The 24,025-nt window shown below is 34.3% G+C and overlaps 1 protein-coding gene across 21 annotated transcripts in view; it reads right to left on the bottom strand.

The window, feature by feature from the left end:
• The window catches only part of ADGRL3 (adhesion G protein-coupled receptor L3), an 827,333-nt gene that overhangs the window by 21,274 nt on the left and 782,034 nt on the right, over nt 1–24,025 (bottom strand). For 8 of the 21 annotated variants that reach the window (XM_032334415.1, XM_032334414.1, XM_032334420.1 and 5 more), the window contains 3 exons: nt 16,375–16,503; nt 11,754–11,771; nt 8,161–9,834 (listed from right to left, as the gene is read on the bottom strand). The exons of 2 other annotated variants lie outside the window; for them this stretch is intronic. In XM_032334415.1, the coding sequence (XP_032190306.1) occupies nt 9,035–9,834; nt 11,754–11,771; nt 16,375–16,503 (947 nt within the window). In that variant the 3' untranslated portion in view covers nt 8,161–9,034. Of the gene's footprint in view, nt 1–8,160; nt 9,835–11,719; nt 11,772–16,374; nt 16,504–24,025 lie in introns of those variants that run through there. 11 more of the 21 variants (XM_032334423.1, XM_032334424.1, XM_032334427.1 and 8 more) reach the window with 4 other exon arrangements.

The raw sequence follows: 24,025 nt of genomic DNA, 5'->3' as shown, positions 1-24,025 counted from the left end.
GATATAATTAAACTTAGAGCCATTTTTTTCCATCAAATGAGACCTGTTCAATGCAGATTATAAAATGCTGTACTTAATTGCTAGCTGTTCAGTTGGTGAAACTGTTTGTGTAAAGATTAAATATTCAGAAATTGCGTACATAAACACCAAGCAACTTGCGATTATGCTGCTTTGATAATGGGATGAAATAGTCCTATAGAACAGAGAGGAACTTTAACTAGAATTTGATTTAGAAGTATACTACTATTCTCTGTCAATCATGTGTTTTGGTGGGGGTGGAGGAGTAATAATACAAACAACAAGACACATACACACACACACACACACACACACACACACACACACACACACACACCGTCTATTTAATACTAAATCAGAATCTGTTTCCGAATTTTCTAAATAAAAGTTTCATGTGTACTGAGTATATCTCATATATATATATATATAAAAAATACATTATATATAATATAATTATATATATATTTCACATACAAAATAGATATTATATTTACTTTAGAGTTGAGGAACCTATTCTTAGAAAAATAATTTGTTCAAAGATGTAAATTGGTGAAACCTCAATCTCTTGACTGCCTTGTTAAATGGATTTTAAATATTTTGAGTGTCTTAAAAGTGGGCGCCGTATTTTTAGAACATTCACTTGGCTGTCTGTTAACCAACTCCTTTCTTATTTAAATGAAAGGGGGTGGGTTGATTTTTTTTTTTAACTGGTCATTTGGTTGATGCAATATAACGTTGTTAATAATGAAAATGGACTCTAGACTGTGAGATTTTAGTTCAAAATTCACCAGCTCTATGACTGTAAAATCTGAATTTAAATTTCCTCAGTGAAGTGAGCATGAAAAAAATCCATTTCACCATATTATTAGAAAGACTAAATGAGGCTATTCAAAGTGCCAGGTAAATCCTGAGCAGTCAGAATGTACAATTCTTCATGATGTCCTTTGCAAATAATTCCTATGAAGATGTGTTTTCAATATTACAAAGGAGAAGTATCTGAACTGGATTTTTCCAGCTGATATATGTGTTCATTTTTGTGATGCTAAGAGTTAGTAAATAAAATAATTGGAGTCCCTGACATTACAAAATGGTGATTCTATAATGTCTATCTTTGTGATCCCCACTGTATACTAATATTGATTGTGTTCTTTATTCAAAAGAAGAAAGACATGTCCCAGCCCAGAACTCCATAATCTCCTTCGCACCAGAAGTTCACCAGTGACTGGACCGTCCTTACCTCTATCCACCAGTCCCCCATTTCGAGATGGGGGAGAAATTAGATTAGGTGACAGATGAGACTACATTTGATTATATCTCAGTATTGGCAAACTTTAAGAGAAAACGGTAAGTTCTTATTTTAACTTCTTATCCTCTGGAAAGAGCAAATCACCTTCTGGTTACCTTGGATGGCAGCAGCTCTCTGAAGACATTAAAAAAATAAAAAGCCCTTGCATTTTACTTATAATGTGTGAAGAAAAGGGGGCTAGGGTATGGGGATAGCAAGGAAATCTATTAGCAGTGTATGTGTCATTGGTCCTCTAGTACGAAACACTGTCCCCAAACCAAAGTTCTAGCACTCCCATATAAGAAAAGTGACTACATCACTTATTGTTTACTGACATTTTTTATTGAGGTTTGTAGCTCATGATTTTACATGTGATTGTACAGAGCATTTAAGAAAAAAAAAAAAAAGGTTGGAAAGGTTGTACAAGGGAAAAAATCCAATAGATAGAAATCTGGAAGGTGTATATGATAAGATTAATTCCACGTGTAAATATATGAGAATGGTAAGAGACCAGAGCCTGCAATAGCTATATTCTTGTTCCTAAAAAGAGAAATTGTTCCTATCGATGAGAAATAACTTAATTAGTTATTTTTAAAAATAAACTATCATTTTTAAAAAAAGATTTATCTTGAATTAGATTTAATGCTTGGCAAGTGGGAAAACAGTATGGAAAAACTTCCCAGATTATCCTTCTACTTCCAGTACATTCACAGAAGCCAAACGAAAGGAAATCAAGCTGACTCTAGTGCTATTGATTTTGTAGTTCATAGGCAAAGATTATTGTCAGAATATACAAAGAAGACTTGTTTATAAATGAACACATTCTGATTGTCTACAGCTGTTTCAAGACATATCATCTTTTATTACTTAGGATGGTAAAGGAAATCTTTATTCTGAAATGAGGCATGGAAACCAACTTTAAGTGTTTTTCCTCATCTCTCTTGATTCATGATGTTATCCCAAACATAAGACATTGTGACAACTTGAAATACAGGGCATTAAAAATGCTCTAGAAGACTAGGCAGTGATCAGCATAAGAAGACACTGGGTTCTAGTCACTGTGTCCTCTGTTCCACCCCCAAAGACCTCTGCCTACTGTTCAAGAGTTGATGACATTCATGAGTTTTGCCAAACTTTTTTCGAAGTAAACCAAGCCATTTCATTTTGAAGTCAGGATCATTTTGCCAGTTTTGCCTTCAGAAGAATCAGGGAATTTTTAACCTTTAAAAAGCTACTTTAGGTAGGGAACTTAAACACATTTCCTTGCCAATGTAGTATGAAATTCTGCATTCTTGGGCCATTGAGAAAAACTTAACTCTCTTAAAATTTAAAATCCTCCAATATTGGACCAACTGTAAATCTTTAATAACCTTAGGTCATAGAGTGGAACATTTTCATTTCAAAATTATTCATTCTGAATGGCAATGTTAATCTAAATTAGATCCTTAGAAGTCGGCTTTCCTTTCCTCTTCTTTCAAGCTCTTTCCTTTAGCATTCTAGAATGAAAGAAGCAGTGGGAATACTTTTAGACACATTTGGATTATGGAGTACTTTGATAACATGTCATACAACTGTCGGCAGAATTTTACGGATTGACTATAATAATTGAAGAGAGAGGACTTGAGAGTAATATTTTCAGCTGTGTAATTATTTGTTCAGTCTCAATGTAATATTCATAGATATAATAAATTATCCTGTAATATGAATATTGCTTGGTTATGAATTATCTTGCACAATGTACATAATTCCAATTTAATATTAATTTTATGTTTATTAGAAAGATTCATAATAAAGCTCTAAAAGGTACAAAGCTACTAGTAGCATTAACTGTGTTGGCATACAATAGAGTAAGCAGATTGGAGAGTGAAAGTGAATTGAGACAAAAATACTTATATTTAAGAAACATTTATAAAATATTGATGTTTCCTTGAGACAGGTGTGGCTAGACAAGAAATACCTAAAGAGTGTGAAAAGTGTTTGGAGTTTCCTGTGGAATCAGCAGGATAAAATTGTAATATGGTACTTCAATTTTTGCTTTAATACATCAATTGCATTTGGTACACTGTTTAAGATTTTTACCACTCTGAACGATTTCATTATTTTTTCCTGGAATTTTTTTCTCTGGAACTCTAATTTAGGTCCTGCTACCTCACCATAAATCTACCAACTTGGTTCTGCCCTTTTTCTATTCCTACTGTGATTTTAAAGACCTGGTTATCCCAATAGAGGTTTTTCCCCCATGCATAGTCTTCCTTGACTTCTTCATATAAGTCAAAGTTTTTCTTTCACATGCCTTCTTAAAAAATCATAGTTTGCATTTACCTTTGAAATGCTCTAATGGGACATAAGTGAGAAAAATTTGTGTGACATACTACTAAAGGAAAGGAAGAAAAATCAAAACATAGCTGGAATGAAGACATTAGAATAATAACTTAAGGGTCCTGGATGTTAAAGACATGTTGACTTCTACGTTTTTTGAAAGAGGGTATAGCAATAACTTTATTGAAAATGAAATAGGCAAAACCATAATAACTACCTGTTTCATTGCAAAAATCACAAAGTTATTTCCTCTGCAAGCTGTAAATAAAAGGAATCAAAATATGTAAGTGTGTGTAAGTGAAAGTTAAAGGTTGATTTCACTTTTGAAGCAAAGGGTAAGTAGAAGTAATGAGGTTAATTAGCAAATCGGAGAGTTTCTTCTGATGGCCTAAGCAGGAAAGAAGCAGCTACCATCACTTTTTAATTAGAAATGAAAATTTAGATATTTATTGATTATTTTTCAGATGGTTTAAAAAGGATGTATTTGCTAATTTCAAAACTGAATTTATGATAGGGATTCACATCAAATCTATTTTATGATCTCCAGGAAGGTTTCCATGTAGAATTCTTTTGCACCAAAATGCTTCCATAGGCTAATTTGTAATGTTGCTGCTTCATTCTTGTGCTTCCATGTTCCTAATTTATTAATGTGCAGAAATCTAACATAAGATACACTTAAAGTATTTTTAGAAATGCATTGTAATTATTTATGCAGTAAGTTATAATCATGAATTACTAAACATGAGCTAATTAAATCTTAATATGTTGGTACTACAGTATACTAGGAAGATGATACATACTGTCATTTTATCTCACGTACTTCTGTTAGAGAAGAAAAGACATTAATGTCACCATTTTTAGAATTGCTCAAAATCAAATTAGGGTTTGAGTTTGTATAGCTCTTTCACTCTAATCTGAATTGATACAGTAGTTCTATAGTGTTTTGTTTTATTTTTTTCCAAAAACATCTCAAGCAGTAGCACCTTGGTACAGTACCAATGAACAGCTTCTAAAAACAAATTATTCTTTCACTAATAGGAGATGATTACTGATTAGTTTGGAGTTGACCTTTAGACAACCCAGAAACTATTTTTCCATTCCCTTTTGGTCTCTATAATGCAGAAAGTAAATTTTTAAGTTTTTAATGTGATTTTTTTTTTGAAGTGAGCAAACCAGTCACTTGATGTGAACATGGCGGGGGGAGGGGGAAGCTGAAGATAGTGCCTAAAATTATGTCTATGGGTTCTATATGAATATTACTAATTCTCTTATATGTTTATCTCCCTTACCATGAAAAGTTTCGCCATACCAACTAAGTTAAAACAAATTTTTAAAAAAAAACACTTAATTTTAAAATTCTTTATCAATATGTTGACATTTTTATGTTAATGGGGATTTTAAAAATATAGATCATAAACTACACTTTTAATTTAGAGTCTTTTATAAACTTGTTTGACAGGAAGTTAAGGGTATTTCCATTATCTGCCCTTGATCAATACAGTTTCCTGATTATTTTCATTTCAATGTAATGGTTATCACACAAATTCATTTTTGCCATTGTAATTATTTTAGCATAGCAATTTATTATTCAGTTTTAGTATTTTTAACTTTAGTAGAGTGGAACCAGAGGGACCCTCAAAAAAACCTAAGGGAAATCAAATCTATTTCTCCTTCACAAAATTTAGATTTCTCCATAAATATCATCAATTAAGAACATGGGCTGTGCAACAATCCAACAGTCTGTGAATCAGCTAAACATGAGGTCTATTAGCTAGTGTCCTGATAAAGTAACAAGAAATAGACCTCAAAAAGAAAAGAAAAAAAAGTTCAAGAGTAAAATACTATGAAAACATTATTTTACTAGGGAATAATTATTGGTTTATTTCATTGGCATAACTTTTACTTTCAGCTATCCAAATATGTATGTACAGGATGTCTGTTTGGTGAAAATTTACTTTACAGAAAATCAGATAAACATCAGAAATATTCAGATAAGGAGGTCATGGATGGCACAGGGTATTAAAAGAGAGTCAACCAAAGGTGCTAAAAAAAACAAGAAAAACTTTAAAATTATTAATTTATCAATAGCTACACAAGGGAATACATGGGGGGGAAAAGTCAAGTTCAGGAATTCAACCCTTGCTAGTGTAAGACGGACTAAATGAATACATGTTAGATTATACAGACATTTCTTTTGAAATGTATACATAATTAGTCCCTTTCCCATTTTGTTTTATTATAGTCATGTAAAACTTGGGGGAACAATCTCTTTCTGTAAAAGTCTTTGGGATCTTAAGTTTTTCTGAAAGCACATCAATTATGATGTATTCAAATTCGAGAATCTCACCCTTTCATCTTGATGCAAGAGCATGGTAGTAACTGACAGTACGTAATGGCCTTCTGCACCAGTTTGTGTATTCAAGTGATTTTCTTCAGCTTGGTCTATGTAAAGCTGGGGAGGCTACCTGTTTCAAATTTCCCTGTAATCAAACATAAAAGATAATGGGCAGGGAGGTAGCGATATCTGAAAATCAGAATTGGCAGCATCAGCAAGCTGAGTTGAGGTAGTTTCCCCATTGTTCTGTGAAACTAGTTTCTTACTGACAGAGCTGCCTTCGCATAGATTTCTGTCGAACTGGCAAAACAAGCATAAATGCTCATAATCCACAGACCGAAGTCTGTGTTTCTGAAGTTTCCTTAAACTCGTCTAAAAACGGTTCTTTCATTACCAAACATATTCTATGCAACAGATAGGCTAACCACCTGTCAGGTGCTAATATTGCCAATCGTGTGGTCTGAAAAAACCTAATTACCATTAAAGCTTGAGGTTCTCCTGCAACTTAGGAAAAATCTGGAGACTTAAAAAATACTTATGTTAAGCGACCAAAAAAGTATGATGAATAAGATATTCTGAGGTGATATCAAGGTTATGATGTACTCTGGCCCAACACAGAATTTTTTTTTTTTTTGTCATTTATTTTTAAATTGTATATAGATTACTGGCTACTTTGTAAACTACTTCTTCTTATCTTAATTTAAAAAATTAATTTATACATGGGTGTTGTTTAGATTTGGAGGGAAAAAAGAAAAAAAAAAGAAATCACCAAAACATACTCCAGGAAATGATGATTTGGCAATTTCATTCTGGCTTTGCTCTAGAAGGGACTCCATGCTTAGACACTGCTGGAAAAGGTTCTTCAGTTACTGAAGATCTAGAAAGTTTCTTTGAAAGGACTTTTTTCCATATATGGAACAAAAAATTAGCATAAAAATATCGTATCTTTATAAAATGGATAATCACTTTGCCATTATTCTGGCACTTTTTAGCCAATTGAGTGGCTTTGAATTTCAAACATTGAAGTGGGACTTAGAAGGAAGAAATACATGGTGCACTCTCTCCTCTAATTCAATAATTAAATCTCTGATTGAAGCTGGTTTTTATAGTAGGCATGGTGACTCCAGCTGGTTTATAAAATAAGCACATAGTAACATATATTAACCTGCTTTAAAGTAACTTATACATCTTATTTCATCCAACATAAACATGCCCATCCCATTTTTTCTGGTTTACTTTGTCTGAAAAAATGGTCTAATTTTGTGCTTAGGTTATCCGTCTCGGCAGATTTGATTTCTTCTGCATGGCTCATTTGGGCCATAGAGGATTAGCAAAGTATATATAATGAAAACAGAAGGAAAGACGAGAAAAATGAAAAGAGTAGTTAATCATATAGTACATACAGCAAAACAATATCTTCTAAATCTCAATCAGTTGTTTATTGGTTGGCAAACAAGTTTCACTTTTACAACAAATATTAGTAATGAGGTCATCCAACTTTGAGACCATACAAAATGGATCATAAATTTAAAAAAAAATTATATGTGCTGCTAATTTACCTCTTGTATTCCTACATTACTTAAAATCCTGTCAAATAAATAAATCTTCCTGTTAATAAACAGAAGAGCTTTAAAAAAAATCACTTCAAAATAACTTGACCTTTTGATTCTTTCTACAAGGGAGTGAATTTCCTTTAAAAATTGATAGTGCAGGTGCCCACTTGGGGATCGGACTGAGCATTCAGCACTTAAACGCCTATGGAATACCGTTTTGTTTTAGTGTTTTTTTTTTTTTTTCACATGCAGAAGCCCCACTAGTTCTATTGACACCTCTTGACTTCTAGAATCATAGCTACTGTCTTGGTGATGAACTGCTTGCCAAATATGCTTTGCATTACAACAAATGTGCACTGTAAACAGAAAAGTTCGTCCTGCTCTAATTTGCAAAAATGCTCTTGGAAATACTCTGACTGAATAAAGATATATAGTGAGGGAAGGAAGTCTAATTTTATTTATTTTATTTTTTTTTGTAAAAAATAATTTGTTTGTATTACTAGAAAATGATTCTTATAAAGTGATAGTTTTTTATTTATTTATTTATTTTTTTGCCAGGTGAAATTTTAAAGGAAAAAAAGCAAAAAGCAATAAAAAACTAAAGAAAGAGAGAAAGAAAGAAAGAAAGAAAGAAAGAAAGAGAAAGAAACAAGAAAAGAAAAAAGAAAACAAAAGGAAAAGAAAATGAAAGAAGAAAAAGAAAGAAGAAAGGAAGGAAACTTTGTTCTCTTACTGGTAGACAAACTTGCAAGACCAGCACGAAAGAAAAAGAAAATATCTCTTTTTTTCCACTACATTAACAGGACTCAAATTCTGGAGGAACAGAAAGCTGACTATATGTGCAATGCTAGTATCTGTACATTACATAGAAATTGTTCATTTTTTTTTCTGCCATTAGTTTTATCATCAGTTAATACAGCAAATCATAAAATATGCATTTAGCATATAATTCTAGAATTCCCCTCCATTTCATTATTTTGTTGTTTTATTTTGTATTCCACAGCTATTCCTGCTGTGGTGAATTCAGGTTGTGAGTGACTAAAAACCACTATGCGATACAGTTTTCCTTTGTTTTTACGTTTGTTTGTGCAGCACTCCAATCTAGATGCAGCATTGTTACTAATTTCAAACAACCATTCTGGCCTTTTAAAAATCAGGTCCTTGTTATTATAGTAACAGAGCATCAGAGATGTTAGAACAAACACAACAGAATTCAACAAGGCCACAATGAGCGCCATCTTCTTCGTATCTCGTTCATTAACATAATGAAGTCTCCATCTGAGGGGGAAAGACAGGAAAGGAGAGGGCACAGGGGAATTTCAGCAGTCATCTTTCTCCCCTGGGCTGACCTATAAATCCCAGTTTAAAAAAAAAAAAAAAAAAAAACGTCTGAAAGTCCGTGTTTGTCTTTCAAGAACAGCATAAAGATTTAGGAGTACACACATTATTACCACTGCTTATATCAACTCAGAACAGTCCACCAGGTGTTAGCAGTTTCGTTGGTTTCAAGTTCTGTGTCATCTTCTATAGACTAGTGACCAAATGAGCTGGTCCTTTTGAACTGCCCTCCGGAGGGGTCCCATCTTTGTTTGGAGGAACTATAAATCCATCACTGCTGCCGCGCCCTAGCTGGTAGTAGGTGTGCAGCTGATGGACGTGGTTTCTGGAGCCTAGGTTTGGCATGCTTTTGTAGTAAACATCTTCGGCATCACCACATTTGGCCGGTGGGGGTTCGGTCTGGGTGCTGGTGGTAACACTCTCCGCAGCGGGCACACCAGCCAGGGCCGGCATGCTGGTGTACAGAGAGTCCCTGTGGGGTGACTGGAGATCTTCTGTGTGCTCGTTGGTTAGCAAAGGGAAAAAGCTCTCACTGTGGTCTTGGGGGAGCCGCCTTCTGGTGTAATGGTGTGGCTGGTGGTTCTCCGCAGAGTAAACTCTTGGGGGAAGCAAAGGAGCATCGGATTCCTCATGAATGAGTTCCAGGCCCAAACTCTCCTCATGGTTAAAGGAGGTGGCGTCATCCAGGACAATGGCGTCGTCTTCACTCCCGCTGCCAAGGTTATTCACCAGCTTGTTCATCAGATTCCTGTTCTGTTCACTGGAGCGCTCGTGGTTGTTCAGGTAAGATGGGATATAGTTGGAAGTGAGTTCCTTCAGAATCTTTTTCTCTAGGGCGGTCTCGTTGTGGTTATAGCCACGGTCTATGATTTGCACACAGTTGCTCAGGTACTCACCACTGGCAATGCTGTAACTATTGCCATGGTTACCATTCAGTGGTAGAGTATCCATGACACTTGTATCCCTGGCATTGTTCAGAAGCCCCTCTGAAAAAGATTACAGAACACTATGACATTTACATCCGACTGGCCATAGAACACACACACACAAACACAAAAGAAAAACATTTGACTATGAAGTATGTATAAATTGCTAGCATGTTTAAATAAGTCATAAAATTTTTGGAAATAAACAAAAAATACTACTAAGTCTATATTTACCTATTATATATACACTTGGACAATCGATAGAAACCTTAGAAATGGATAGGTATCTAACTAAAATAAATCTTTAAATGAATAATTTTAAAAAACCTATCAATTTGCGATTTCCACACAAACATTGCCTGATAGTATCTGAAGCATATCTGGTTATAACTTAGAAAACAAAACAAAATAAAACAAAATTTTGGTGTAATCATTCGTTGCTTTCAATTTATACACATCAAAGTCAATTCAATAATTCATTACCTTTAATTTTACATGTCTTAACATTAAAATAGGTATACTATTAACATAATTCATGTGTGGTGCTTTGAATATACTGTCAAAAGTAAAAGAATCAAGCACTTTCTAACAATTTGATATATAATTTTGTGAGATTCAAATTAATTCCTACACACGAAACCACAAAAGGATTATGTTAAATTTGTCAGTATGATGTAGTCATGAAATAATGCTTAGTCAAATAAGTGGCACATCAAAATAATTTGCACACAGGAACTTTCAAAACAAAACTAGTTGGATTTACTTTCTAAATTTTTTTCTACCTATAAACCCATTAGTGATTGTTTAGGGTCAGTAGGTAAGACTACAAGAAAATGTGTAAAGACACAGGGATATGATTCCTAAAAACATAGTGTTGGTATTAAAGATTCCATGCCATAATGAATGATGACTTTGTGTGCATATACTAAACTTTGAATTTAAAGAAGATTAAACATTTTATTCTGGGAAGAAATAGTTGCAGTGAAATAAAATTTAACCACATGCTTCTTCAAGGTTTTTGCATTCTCTTGAATAAACAGAAATCCAAGAATCTATAATAGTTCCAAAGTCAGTTCAAATGCAACCACGAAAGAAAATAAAACACAAACATTTAACCAATACTCGTAAGTAAGAAAGAATATTTCTTTACAGAACAATTAATAGAAGGATTCTATTGAACTTCTCAATACACTACTAACTTGTGAAAATATAGCATTCATTCTATATCTGTGATGCAGTTATGTTTATCAAAACTGAACTTGTTCATAGCTGGTTTAAATAAACTGTGGTCTCTATTTTATATGGACTTCTGATGCATACTCTGTACTCAAGTAACAGGTCCCCAAAACAGGAATGCATAAAATATTCATTAAAATGCAGCCATCACAGACATAGGGTGAAGCGATTTATTTTCATGTTATAAGATATCTTGTAGACAAATCCACAATGTTAAGAAAAATAAAAGTAAATGCTCTTTAAAGGGCCATATGTGATGGGTGAATGCTGCTGTGGAGGGCGCTATGGTATGCTGGATGGTTATGGTTGAGTGACCGATGCATTGAAACGTGTGTATTATTTCTGTTGTCAATGCATTAGGTACAGGTTGGAAACAGCCATAGTAAAATAAAGTGGGTATGCTGCATGGGACATACATTTGTATGATGGAATGTACTAATAAAAATGAAAAGTATATGCATTACTTAGCAAAAATAAATGCTTAATTTAAAAACAATTTAACTCACACAAACATTACATGAGACTTAAAAACTATGTTGATCATGTGACACAGTAAAAGAATCAGACAACAAAAGCGTCTAATCTCTATTAACATAAATTTATATAAGTCGATTCATAGGCTCTTTAGTTTTTAAATTGTGAGATGAACTGTTTTTAATAACTACATCATCTATATGTGATGCAATAAAAGTGAACTAAAAAAAATTACATTTGATATGCAATGTTTAGCTTTACTCCCATACTTGTCTCTCTGTAGGGCTCTAAACGACAGCATGAAGAAAAGGAAAGAAAAAACAACAAGTAAGCTTACAGCGACAGTAGAAGAAACATGAGTAAAAAGCAAATTGATGATATGCAGAAAAAAGAGTCAAAGGAAATAATTTCCACTGCCCCAAAATTCATGAGTCTGTGTTACATGGTTTATCATAATTAAAAATACTGAAATGTTAGTCAGAAAATAAGAAACCCCTCTTAACACATGCTAATAAAATGAGTCTTCAATAAGCGTTCGTACAGTTTATAAATGTCAAACAAAAACACGTTTATTTTAAAGTTAAGGTTATTACACCAACCGAGGAGAGTAAAGATTTGAGTGCAAGCCACGATAATTCCCACAACTATATTTCAGTCATCTGTATATTATGTGTATGTTTACCTGAACATACCTGCTTCTAAGGAATGTTATTTAACTTTAAAATTTTTCAGTGAAATTATATCAAATCTTTAGCTTGTATACAGAGGGAAAAAAAAACACAGTTGTAGGTTTCCATAATTGTGTGTTTTTCCTTTATGTATCTTTTCTCTTCATGTAAAAAGGTTATCTTTCCCCCACTGTACCTATATAAATGCTTCTTATCATTTGTGAATAATACTGATCAGAACTGTCATTTCTGGAACTCTTATTCAAAAGTTGTGTAACTATGGAGAAAGAAAAAGGTTAAATCCAACCATTACTTGGTATCAAGACAACGTGAGAGCAAGAAAAATACCACTGTCAATACCAGATTTTCTTCTGGATTGTTGTGCAATCATTTGCAATCAAACCATTTTAGAGTTAATCCTTTAAAAAACAATCCTAGCAAAATTATTTAAAAAAAAAACACTCATATTTTCATCAGGTTATAAAGGACAGCTTTTGCGGAACTTGTTTACAGAAAGGTTAAGTCATCACAAACATAAAAACCAGGAAGCTCATTGGGCTAGCTCATTTCAGGAGATCCTAGCTGATTAACCATTAAAACATTATAATAAAATATTAAATAATAAATAAATAAAAATTAAATAATAAAACATTAACCATTGCTTTAGAGATATGGTTTTTGGACGTAGAAGTTGATTCATTTCTCAGAAAAGACCAACAATATTTCAAAATGGAGAGGAAAGTTCTTTTAAAGTTTCCAAATAACTTTAGAAAAATAATTTGAATTGAAGAGCCAAACCAGTATATTAACAGATGGAAATCGTTTGTAAGCTCATCATGGCTCCTTCCCTAAATGACAGAATTTTAGAACTGGAAAGTCCATGAGAGATGACTGAAGTTCAGCTCCTGCTTTTCAGGGATGAAGAAACTGCAGCCAAGACAGGCTGAGCCTCACCTAACCCCACCCTGCTAATAGCGGCAGAACTGAGATCGGAATGGAAATCGCACAGATGTCCTCTGTGCACCGCCATCTATGTCTTCTTCATATCCGCCTTAGGCTTTGAAGCCATAACAGAATATTTATTTATATATTTTATAATATAATCTTGTAATCTTACCGGCTATAATATATTCTTCATTATATCCTGTCCTAAGGGTATGTCTTTCTTTAAGTTGGAGGATAGAATTAAATTACTTTAAAATGTAAATTATTTTGTAAAATCATGACTTCCTCTCTATTTTATGTCTTGTTGACAGGTTAATCTAAAGCGAGATTTATCTTACAAAAATTGAATTCTCTAGCACTGACAAGATGATAATGGTCCAGAAATACTATGCATGAAGTTTTAAATATTTCCACAGACAGACTCTGAATCCAATATAATAAAAGTATATTAGTCATCTTTATTCCTAACTCTATATGCTTCAGTAACTCTATAAACACATCTCTACATATTTTAAGAAAAGGCATTACAAACAAATATAGATACTTTAAATCTGAATGCTTCTTTGCTGGTGCAACTGAATTAAGAGAACCCACAGAACAGAACCAAGTGGTAATTCAACATAAACCACTCCAGTACATACCGAGCCACCTATATTTCATGTAAGATTTCCCCTTGCCAGTAAGAATATTAAGTGCATTCATCTGAAAGCATAAGATTAGTAGCAACATGACAATCACTAAGATATATTTTTGGTCAGTGGTAAAAAGAATTATTTTAAGCACACTATAGTTTAACATCTTAAAAAATTTTTACACATAAAACAGTTAAACAATTTCACTTCTGACTCTGAAAAACATGAATAAAATTATTTACTTTTAAGAAAAGTCAGTAGACTTTACTTAATTTACTGATAAACACAATAAATCCATTCAGAAGAATCCTTTGTGTATTTCTTGATAATCTTAAGAGCAGTATTCAGTAATAAATTTCACAGGAATAAAACTTTATACCTATATGGTTTTATTTTAAATGTTGTATTGAGAAAACTTCACTTTCGTAGTGTTTATAGTAGTGTTCCATCCTTAGAAAAATCCCCTAATTTATGATACGGGTAAAAATAAAATACAAAGGCAGATATTGAATTAGGGAAAACATAGATCAGTAATTATTAGTTGTTCATTACACAAGGCATTAGAAATTATATCTGATAAAAAGCTGAAGAAAAGGTTATTTAAATTTTTATTTGTTTTATAACAACATTAAATAAATTAAACAATTTTTATGGCTTTTTAACAACTCTTTGCATAAAGTGAATGTAGAATAGATTTAATTTGCAGATACAATGCAGATTTTCACCTAACATTACTGAAAACTTACTGATATGTCAGTACATTGTAAAATGTTAATGACACAATTATCTGTCACTTAGCCTAATTTAAAAAAAAAACACAAGCGTTCAAAGGTCTGCAAAATCATTCTGTCCAGCCACATTTATCGTGTTGTGAAATGTACAGTTCATTGAGTGCCACAGGGAAACAGGGACTTTGACAAAGGAGAGACGACTCCGAAGGGGAACCATGAAGAAGGACCCAGAAGCTATCTCATATTGATGGCACTAGGGAAATGGAGGACCGGAAGAAGCCAGATGAGCTGCTTTCAAAGTATTTAAAAGGACTGACATAGAGAGCAGAAGAATACTTTGCTCTTCTTTGCTCTAGAGGGCAAATCAAAGCGTCCTGCCCAGAGGCAAATTTCAGCTCACTGGAAGGAAAAAAATCTATGTAACAAATGGAGCATTTCAACCATTGCAAGTCTGAAATCCTGAGGTCAGAAGGGTCCCATCAGAGAGGCACACGGGCTGACAGAACACCAGCACCATGGTGAAGAGGGTCCATGAGCTCTGTTCCTTCTTTTGATTCTAAGACAGGCAGGCCTTATGGAACTTGATAAATCAAAAGTTCCCTTAATTACTTCATCTTAGTGAGAAACGGTTTGACCATATTCCTGAAGTCACTTCCGTGTTACAGACTTCAGTATTTTTGAGATAAGTTAACATCTTCCTACGTATCTGACAAGGTGTCACGTAGGAAGCTCAGAAGGGTTTAGACACCCAATGGCAGTGCTATAACACACACACTTGTATGGAACGGCCATCCACACCGAGTTTTACTCACTTGCGACACTCCTGTTTCACCTCTGACTGAGAAGGGAAAGAAAGCACAAAGATGCCCACCGAGAATAACAGGAATTTTATTCAAAATTGCTTGGGAAAGCTAAATACGGCTAATCTATCACATCCAAGTTCAAAGAACCACTTAAGCCTATATGTCACAGTGAATTTTCTTTCAATATAATATTACATAATTGGATCCCTAACTAGGGCTTTTCCTTTAGGAAACTTTTATTTGAATAGTTCTTTCCTGTGTCTCTTCCATAGGATATGGATATTTTAATTTCTTGCGATTCAATACATTTTTTTAATTCTTAGAAAAGGTAGAGTCATGTCCAAACGCTTATAATAGAAGTGGTTTTAAAGAGATTTATGGTTATTTATTTGACATGCGGTTAAATTTCTTTTTCCTTTAAAGCTGGAGGATATTCAGAAGAACCATATCCCAAAGCCTTGTTTTTCACACATAGCCACAGTAGGGGGGGAAAAAAATCATGACCTTCCTGAGCCAGCTCACCCTGGTAATGGCAAGCTAGTGTGGAACCTGACTTGCTATTGTTCAGTTCAGTAGCAAACTGAAGGGCTCTTTTCTCCATGGCTTAGTTCCACGTAATTTTCCATGGTGTTGGCCTAAGTGCTTTCACCAATACTGATGCCTTGTGCCTAGAGTGTGCGTCATGGCTTAATAACGTAAGCTCATTTTCTTGGTCTTATAACACTGAGACTCTTGAATCAAGTCCTCCTTTATCTTACTTACCTTAAGCAAATGTCTCATTTCTCAAAATAAATACATAGGTATTTAATATAGAAATCAATCAACAACAAGAAAAGCACTGACACATCACAATACATTTTATAACGTTACAAACACAGATTGATGAATCAAGCATTTGTTTATCAGAAGGAAGGGATCCAGCTGTTACTAAGGAAAACCTAAGGAAAATGGAAAATAAAAGCACCAAGAGGGGTGGAAGACGAAAGGAGTCTGTGTGTCTGCTTCCAAAAGAAAGAAAGGCAGGTGGAAGGAAAGAAAAATAGGATGTGGCCATAAAAGCTACATAAAATGGGACTCTCACTTGAAAAAATTAAGATAAACTCCAGCACACCTTGTGCGTTGTACATGCTGACAGAAGGGTTGTTACAGACCGCCGGTTCCCCAAGCAATGTATTATAGGGATTGTTAGTACCATGCGGACGAAGCAGAGCATTGCTTATAAGATGATTAGCCATGGCTCCTGGAGCAGCCCCATAGAAAGACAGAGAAAAAAAAAAAGGTCAATCAGGCAAATGTGTTTGAAAAAAAGAAAGGAAACATTTAGAATGACAACAGTTGATACAGTCCTGATTACAGGCAGGCAGCTAATTAGACTCAAAAATATATGCCACTAAAGCACACATGTTTCCAATAATGCACATATCCAAGAGTCAGTGGGAAAGAAAATGGTTTACAATGTTGATTAAGCCACATTTAGGGTGTTCTCTTTCCCAAAGTGTAAGCAAGAATTTATTCCCATGCTTGCTAAAAATTAAAAAGAAAAATTAAAATTAAAATTTAAAAAAAAGCAAAATACAGTCTTCCATACAAACAAAACAAAACAAAAGCTGGAAAAAAAATTAAAGCACAGAAAGAAAAGCTGAAATAAACAAAACATTCCCTCATTCACAGAAACCACTGGGTTGTTCTCAATGAAAATAAAAAAAAAATAAATAAAAGGCAACATTTACGATAAAACACTCATTTGGAGAGCAGTTGTTGACACAACAGAAGAATTTGACATTTCTTAAAATTCTATGGAAAGGAATTCCTTACGTTGAAATAAAAGAATACATAATCACTCTTATTAGTACACCATAATAAGCATACTAATTAGGTGAATTTACAAATCTGATAAAATAATCATATGGATATTATTTTAAAATATTTTTTAAAAATATGCACGCTGTAATATCCAGCACATATATAATTCCATTTTCCATTTTCCAACTGGTTGTTTGAACTTTGGCACAGCAAAGTCGCAGAATAAAATTATTTCCTCTCTTTGTGAATAGAAGTACTTAGTTCCAAACATATCATCGGTATGAGCCCACTTTCCAAAACTGCTTAACCAAAAAAATCCAAAAGATCACAGTAACAGTTTTATTAAATATAATTAGGTCATGTATAAAATGAAGGCAGAATGCATGTTTATGTTAGTTGATAAAGAAAATGTGACTGAGGACAGGAAAATGAAAATCGTATGGGGATAGTCAGGTTGAACACAAACATAAGGTTACGAATAATATATAAATTAGAGAATGAAAATATGATCTATAGACCAGGAGAAAATATTTGCTAACAAATGCACACATATTTGCAATTCAACAGAAGATTAGTATCTGGAATATTGAAAGAACTCTCAAAAATCAACAGTAAAACAACAGCAATAAAATCCCGCAAACAGAAAACAAACAAAAAAACCCAATCCAATTACCGAACGGGCAAAGACATAAACAGACATTTCACAGCAGAGGATATACAGGTGACAAACAAGCCCATGAGAAGAATTGCTATTATCTATAAAAAAATACAGTTTAAAACAACAATACGATATCACCAGACACTGGAAATTTCAGTGGTGACAAAATTAAATACTGGCGAGGATGAAAAGAAAGTGGATCATTCACACTTCGCTGGGGGAATGTAAGAGAGTATAGCTACTCTGGAAAGTAGTTTGGCAGTTACTTCTAGAACTATCCATGCAGTTACGGTACCACCCAGCAATTGTACCCTTGGACACTCATCCCAGATGGAATGGAAACTTATGTCTCCATAAAAACCTATACGTGGATGTTCATGCAGCTCTACATATAATAGTCTGTAACAGGAAACATCCCAAATAGCTTTCAGCTGGTGAATGGTTAAACAATCTGAAACACGTCCTTACAATGGAATACTACTCAGCAATAAAAAGGAACGGGTACTGATACACATAACAAACTGAATGAATTGCTGGATAATGAGAGAGAGTAAAAAGGACAATCCAAAAGGTTATGTACTAAATGATTCCATATATATGGAAATTATTTATTTATAATATATTTATAATTTATTTATATAAATTTTATTAAACATTAAATATTAAGTATTTTTTGATATAGATACCATTCTTGAAATGACGAAATTATAGAAACAGGGAAGAGATTAGTGATTGACAGAGTTAAAGATGCAAGCGAGAGGGAAGCGGATGTGGTCATATGGTTATATACAGGCAACATGAGGCTTCCTTGTGGTTATGGAGCTACTCTGTGTCTGGACTACGGTGTTGTAAACACCACCTACTCTTGTGATAGAATTGCACTGAACTAAACACACACACACGCACACACAAATACAACTAAGTATAAGTAATATTGAAGACATCTGAACAAGATTGCTAGCTATTGGTCAGTATCTTCGCCATGATTTTGTAGTATAGTTTTACAAAGATATTATTGAGGAACACCGGGCACAAGGTACACAATCGCTTCATTATTTCATATAACAGCAAACGGATCCAGGATTATCTCAAAATAGTAAGTAATCTATATTGAATGAATGAAACAAAAATGTTAAAGGGCGCCTGGGTGGCTCAGTTTCTGCCTTCGGCTCTGGTCATGATCCCAGGGTCCTGGGATCGAGCCCCACGTTGGGCTCTCTGCTCAGTGGGGAGCCTGCTTCCTCCTCTCTCTCTGCCTGCCTCTCTGACTACTTGTGATCTCTCTCTCTCTCTCTCTCTCTGTGTCAAATAAATAAATAAAATCTTTTAAAAAATGTAAAAAAAAGGAGAAAAAACTTGGCTATGATAGCTTTTTATTTTTTTTTTTTCAAAATCAAAGCTCTTTGTGATACAGTAAATTATCGGTCAAATAATGCATACTTTATCTCATTTTTAATTTTTTAAAATAGGTTCTATGCCCAACACGGGACTTGAAATGATGACCCTGAGATTGAGAGCTACGTGCTCTACTGAGCCAGGCACGTGGCCCAAATAACACATACTGTAACCTCTAGATTTACAGGACAATATAGCTTCTCAGATCTCTAAAGCTGGATTGATTCCTTGAGGAAATAAGCCATGTGCCTGTATTCTATATAACCTGCAAAGAATTAGCACAGAATCTTTCACTTATTAAATGAGAATTTGCTGAAATTTTACAACATATACATTCAAATAGTTTTAACACAGTTGAGATGGCAGAACTTTAATTTATCATACAGTGGGTCATTCAGGCTATTACTTTCCACTGATAAATACATAGAATACTAGCAGAAAAACTACAAAGAGTTGGCTACAGTGCCTTTCAGGTAAAAAATGGAATACTGTAAATCTTAAGCATGTGTATCGTTGATGTTACACAAATTTAAAATTGTTAGAGACTAGACTGGGTCTGCACAACATTTTTAAAAAGCAAATTACCTGTAAATTGTACCTGCTACCTAATATTTATTATTATAGCTTCTTTCATGTAAAAAGGAAAGTCAGTCTTCCAATACAAATAATTACTCTCTAAAATTATTCTAAGAATTTCAATAGAAAATGAAAGGTGCAAACAACTTAAAATGAGCTAGGGTAAAAACCTTAGAGATAAAATTGCTCAAAATCATTACATTCCTTTATAGATCAAATAAGGGTTAGACCTTTGTGGCTGGGGCTTATATCTGTATTTCTATACATTTTCTTTCATGACTACATATGACTTAATTTGAACTAAATAAAAAACAAATAAGCTACAAAGATTGCCTGCTACTCCCCTCCTTGCTTCATATAGATTACAAAAGAAAATATTCGGGCGCCCGGGTGGCTCAGTGGGTTAAAGCCTCTGCCTTCGGCTCAGGTCATGATCCCGGGATCCTTGGATCGAGTCCCACATCGGGCTCTCAGCTCAGCGGGGAGCCTGCTTCCTCCTCTCTCTCTGCCTGACTCTGCCTACTTGTGATCTCTGTCAAATAAATAAATAAAATCTTTAAAAAAAAAAAAAAAAGAAAATATTCTTTTGTCATATCTGTCCATATATGTATTCTTTTCTATACCAGTGTAAAAGAATAACTCTTTAGTGCTTTAGGATAAGGAAATAGGGGAGTTGGGAAGAACCAATCACAAGCAAAAAACAGGTGAATCAATATTTTCTGTTCTCTTTATCATTGTTTATAAAAAAATTAAAAATATAAGGACATACAATTTAATCATACAAAAATGGAGTTCTGTAATTAAATTCTAATGAAGCTATCAAAATTGTGATAGAAAATCCATCTGGCTTTAGCTTTCCTACCATCAAGTTCTCTTCTGGTTTTTTTAAAGTATTTTCTAATTTTCGACTGTACTTGAAGACACCTTTATTAATCAAACTACTAACGTAGGAAGACTGAGTTTTTTAATCAATTCCCGCTAATCTGGAAAGACCAGCAACCATCACAGAAATGCGACTGGTACACAGTCACGCTGTGACACAATGTTGATTAAATGGAACAACGTTTAGTCCCAGCCACATGGCTTTGGTAGGTGGCTTCCTCAAATCAGGACACAATCCATTTCAGATAGTGATCTTACAGCCAAATGTGGGACATGCGGTCATAATTAGAGATCCACTTGCCTTTAAATCTACAACCACACAAACGCTTATAAAAACAGTCTAAAACTTTCCAACAAAATACATTTGTTTATCATGGGTATTAAGAGCCTTTTTCCTGATAGAAAGTGAATCAGTTATGCATCAGGTTTATGGATTTGCTAGTTTGAAAGAAGAAGGGATATGTCTGAGTAACCAATCAGTTATCTATCATTTGATTCCCTTAGTGTAAGAAGGCGATCCTTTTTCCATGAACATTCAAATCTTGCAAGAGGTCATTTTTCCTGTTGCCATTCCAAACAAGAGCAACAAGGCATTATCACATGGTTCCTACCATGCCCCCTCACAGTTAGTCACATCAATGGTACCACCTTTGAAAGGTGGCCCTTACTGTGTCAGAAACACTGCCTTTTTGCCAATGCCTAGAACACTGAAGTGAAAACTTGTATAGAACCTGTCTTCTTGGGTCTTTAGCGCGCCAGGTTACTTTGGTCCTTCCCTATAGCTGCACTGCGTTTCACTTGTCTGTGCTGAAGCCTATGCTGTTTGCTTCTGGCTGTTTCCCCCATTTACTCAGGTCACTTTGAATTCTGATACTATTTTCCAAGGTTCTGTCCATCCTGTCTCTTCCTCTTCCCTCCGACTAACTCCTGATTTGTAAACTTCCTTTCTAATAGCTCTGAAATTGCTGCAGACTTCCAAGAAGATAAGTGTTTACAGACCATCTGTCACTGTTTCTCAGCTGAAAGTTAAGCTTACTGGTTAGTCAGGCTGAAGACACAAATAGGCTGATGTTGCGGGGTTGAGGAAAAGATAGTTACAAGACTGCATATGGGGAAAAAAACGTTTATGTGCAAATTTCACTGGAATGTAAGCCCCAGAAAAGCAAGCAACACATGGGGTTTTATTACTACCCTTATACCAAGTGTCTAGAATAGTTCCTGGGGCTCAGTAATATTTGTTATTTAATGAAAAAAAAAATGTGAACTTGGGGTGCCTGGGTGGCTCAGTGGGTTAAAGCCTCTGCCTTCGGCTCGGGTCATGATCCCAGGGTCCTGGGATCGAGCCCTGTACCGGGCTTTCTGCTCAGCAGGGAGCCTGCTTCCTTCTTTCTCTCTGCCTGCCTCTCTGCCTACTTGTGATCTTTGTCTGTTAAATAAATAAATAAAATCTTAAAAAAAAAAAGTGAACTCTACAGCAATCTTCATGTATCAAACTAAAGCAAGTAATTTTATCAATTATGAGCAGTCTTACAATTTGAACAAATTTCTTAGGAGCATCAATCGTCCAATCCCTATGTAATTTCTTCCTCTCCTACTAACACTGTACCAGGTCCTATACTATTGAAATTTTAAAGCAGAAATAGACACTCATATAATTATTTGGAAATTCAAAATGCTACCTGAATGCTAACCGCAGATAATATGATAAGAGGGGGAAAATAGATTGGCACAGCCTGCTGAAAAGAGCTCAAAGTAAAAAAATCTCCAAGTGACTATGTAAGAATAACTACTCCTTAATTATCTGATTCACTAAATCCTGGCTACATTCTAGTCAAAACTGCTCCTTTACCATCACAAACAAGGGTTAGCTCTTTAAGAAAACCATGGAAAAGGAATTAAATTGAATTCCAATATATGCGAATCATCAATAAAGCTGTCCACAGAGAGCCTAACACGAGATCTTTTCTGGCGAAAACAGGACACAAAGCATAAAGGGCTTTCATACTCCATCCTGAAAAACTCTGGGAAGTTTTTCTGACGATTATTTGAAAGTCAGATCCTAAAGCCACTAAAAAACACTAAATGTAAAATCACAGATCTTTTAAGAAGAGTCTTTTTCTTTTTTACTTAGTTTCTATCTGAAGATGGAAAAGTTTTTGAATGAGTGCAATTTGAATGGAATAATAACGAATACACTCTTTTCAAATGCATAGTTTTACCACGAAACTGTTGTATTTCTTTCCTTATGAAAATAAAATAGGTGTTTTGACACGGGGAGGCCTTGAACGACAGGATTGTCTAGGTTGGTTCAGTGTGATACGTGTAATTGAGGCCTGGAAATTGAACGTAGAGTGGCAGGCTCTGAAACTGTGAAGTAAAAAAGTAGATCTGAAAAAGAGATGACAGTTGAATCCCACTTGAATCCATATTATATCATTCAGAAACCTAATTCAAACAACGTCTCTTCTTGACAGCAGGCTAACAAAAGTACACTGAAAAGCTCTTAAAATAACTTGAGTTGTCACTTTGTTCTGCCCCTCACACTTTTTTTTTTTTTTTTTTTTTAATGTGCTTTCATTCTTATTTGTTCTTATGGGGGAAAGCCAAGTTGTCTAGTTCTAGACCTTGGTGTTCTAATGAACCAGCTGAATACACCATTCTTGAAAGTTGCATACCAACATTACTAATTTTTAAATTCTTGTTATTTATGAATATCTAGGATGGTAAATGTTCATTTCATTCCAATAGAACAGTTTTATCTGGATAGGTCTTTCTTCTTTAATATACCTTGTCTTCCATTCTGTTCCCTCATGGTTCTCTCTCCCTTGATATGACATCTTTTGCTTTTATGAAGTCGTTTCCAAGACATATATTGACTAATGTGTATAAATCAGAGCTCAGAAGAAAGCAGAGTTACTACTGGATGATACCTCTCTGCTTCGGTCTTCAGAACTTGACTTTGGCCCATAATGGAGACTTTTCATACAAGTAAAGAATAGTTTCACTGAAGATGGCATTTTTCATGGAATTATAATACTAACTTTGGTATTAAGCAAGGGCTCTTTTACCAAAAGATGGTATATATTGAGCTGTGAGACTTTTAAAATTGAATGTAAAACTGTAGGTTTGTGTGGTTAGTTATACGTGCACACATGACTGCATTTCTTTCTTGTGAAAGTGTCCCGTGACTCTGATTTCCTTTACAAAGAGCTAAGAACACTGGTATAGAGAAAAAAAAAAGAAAAAGAAAAATATAAGTCTTTTTCTTTAGCACGTGAACTATATTATAAACAAGAAAACTGGAAAAAGTGAATCAGAAGTACCCCCAAATACGTCTTCTGACTATAAGAATCACCTGATGAGCTGCTGTATAATGTAATAGAGAAAGGTTATAACTTAGAATTTAGAAGGGAGTAAGATTTTAGTATTATTTAATCTACTACCATCA

The sequence above is a fragment of the Mustela erminea genome, chromosome 2 (assembly GCF_009829155.1).
Source record: "Mustela erminea isolate mMusErm1 chromosome 2, mMusErm1.Pri, whole genome shotgun sequence".
NCBI classification, from domain to species: Eukaryota; Metazoa; Chordata; class Mammalia; order Carnivora; family Mustelidae; genus Mustela; species Mustela erminea.
Note: the sequence above shows the minus strand (reverse complement) of the source record. Positions and strands in the feature narration are given on the sequence as shown.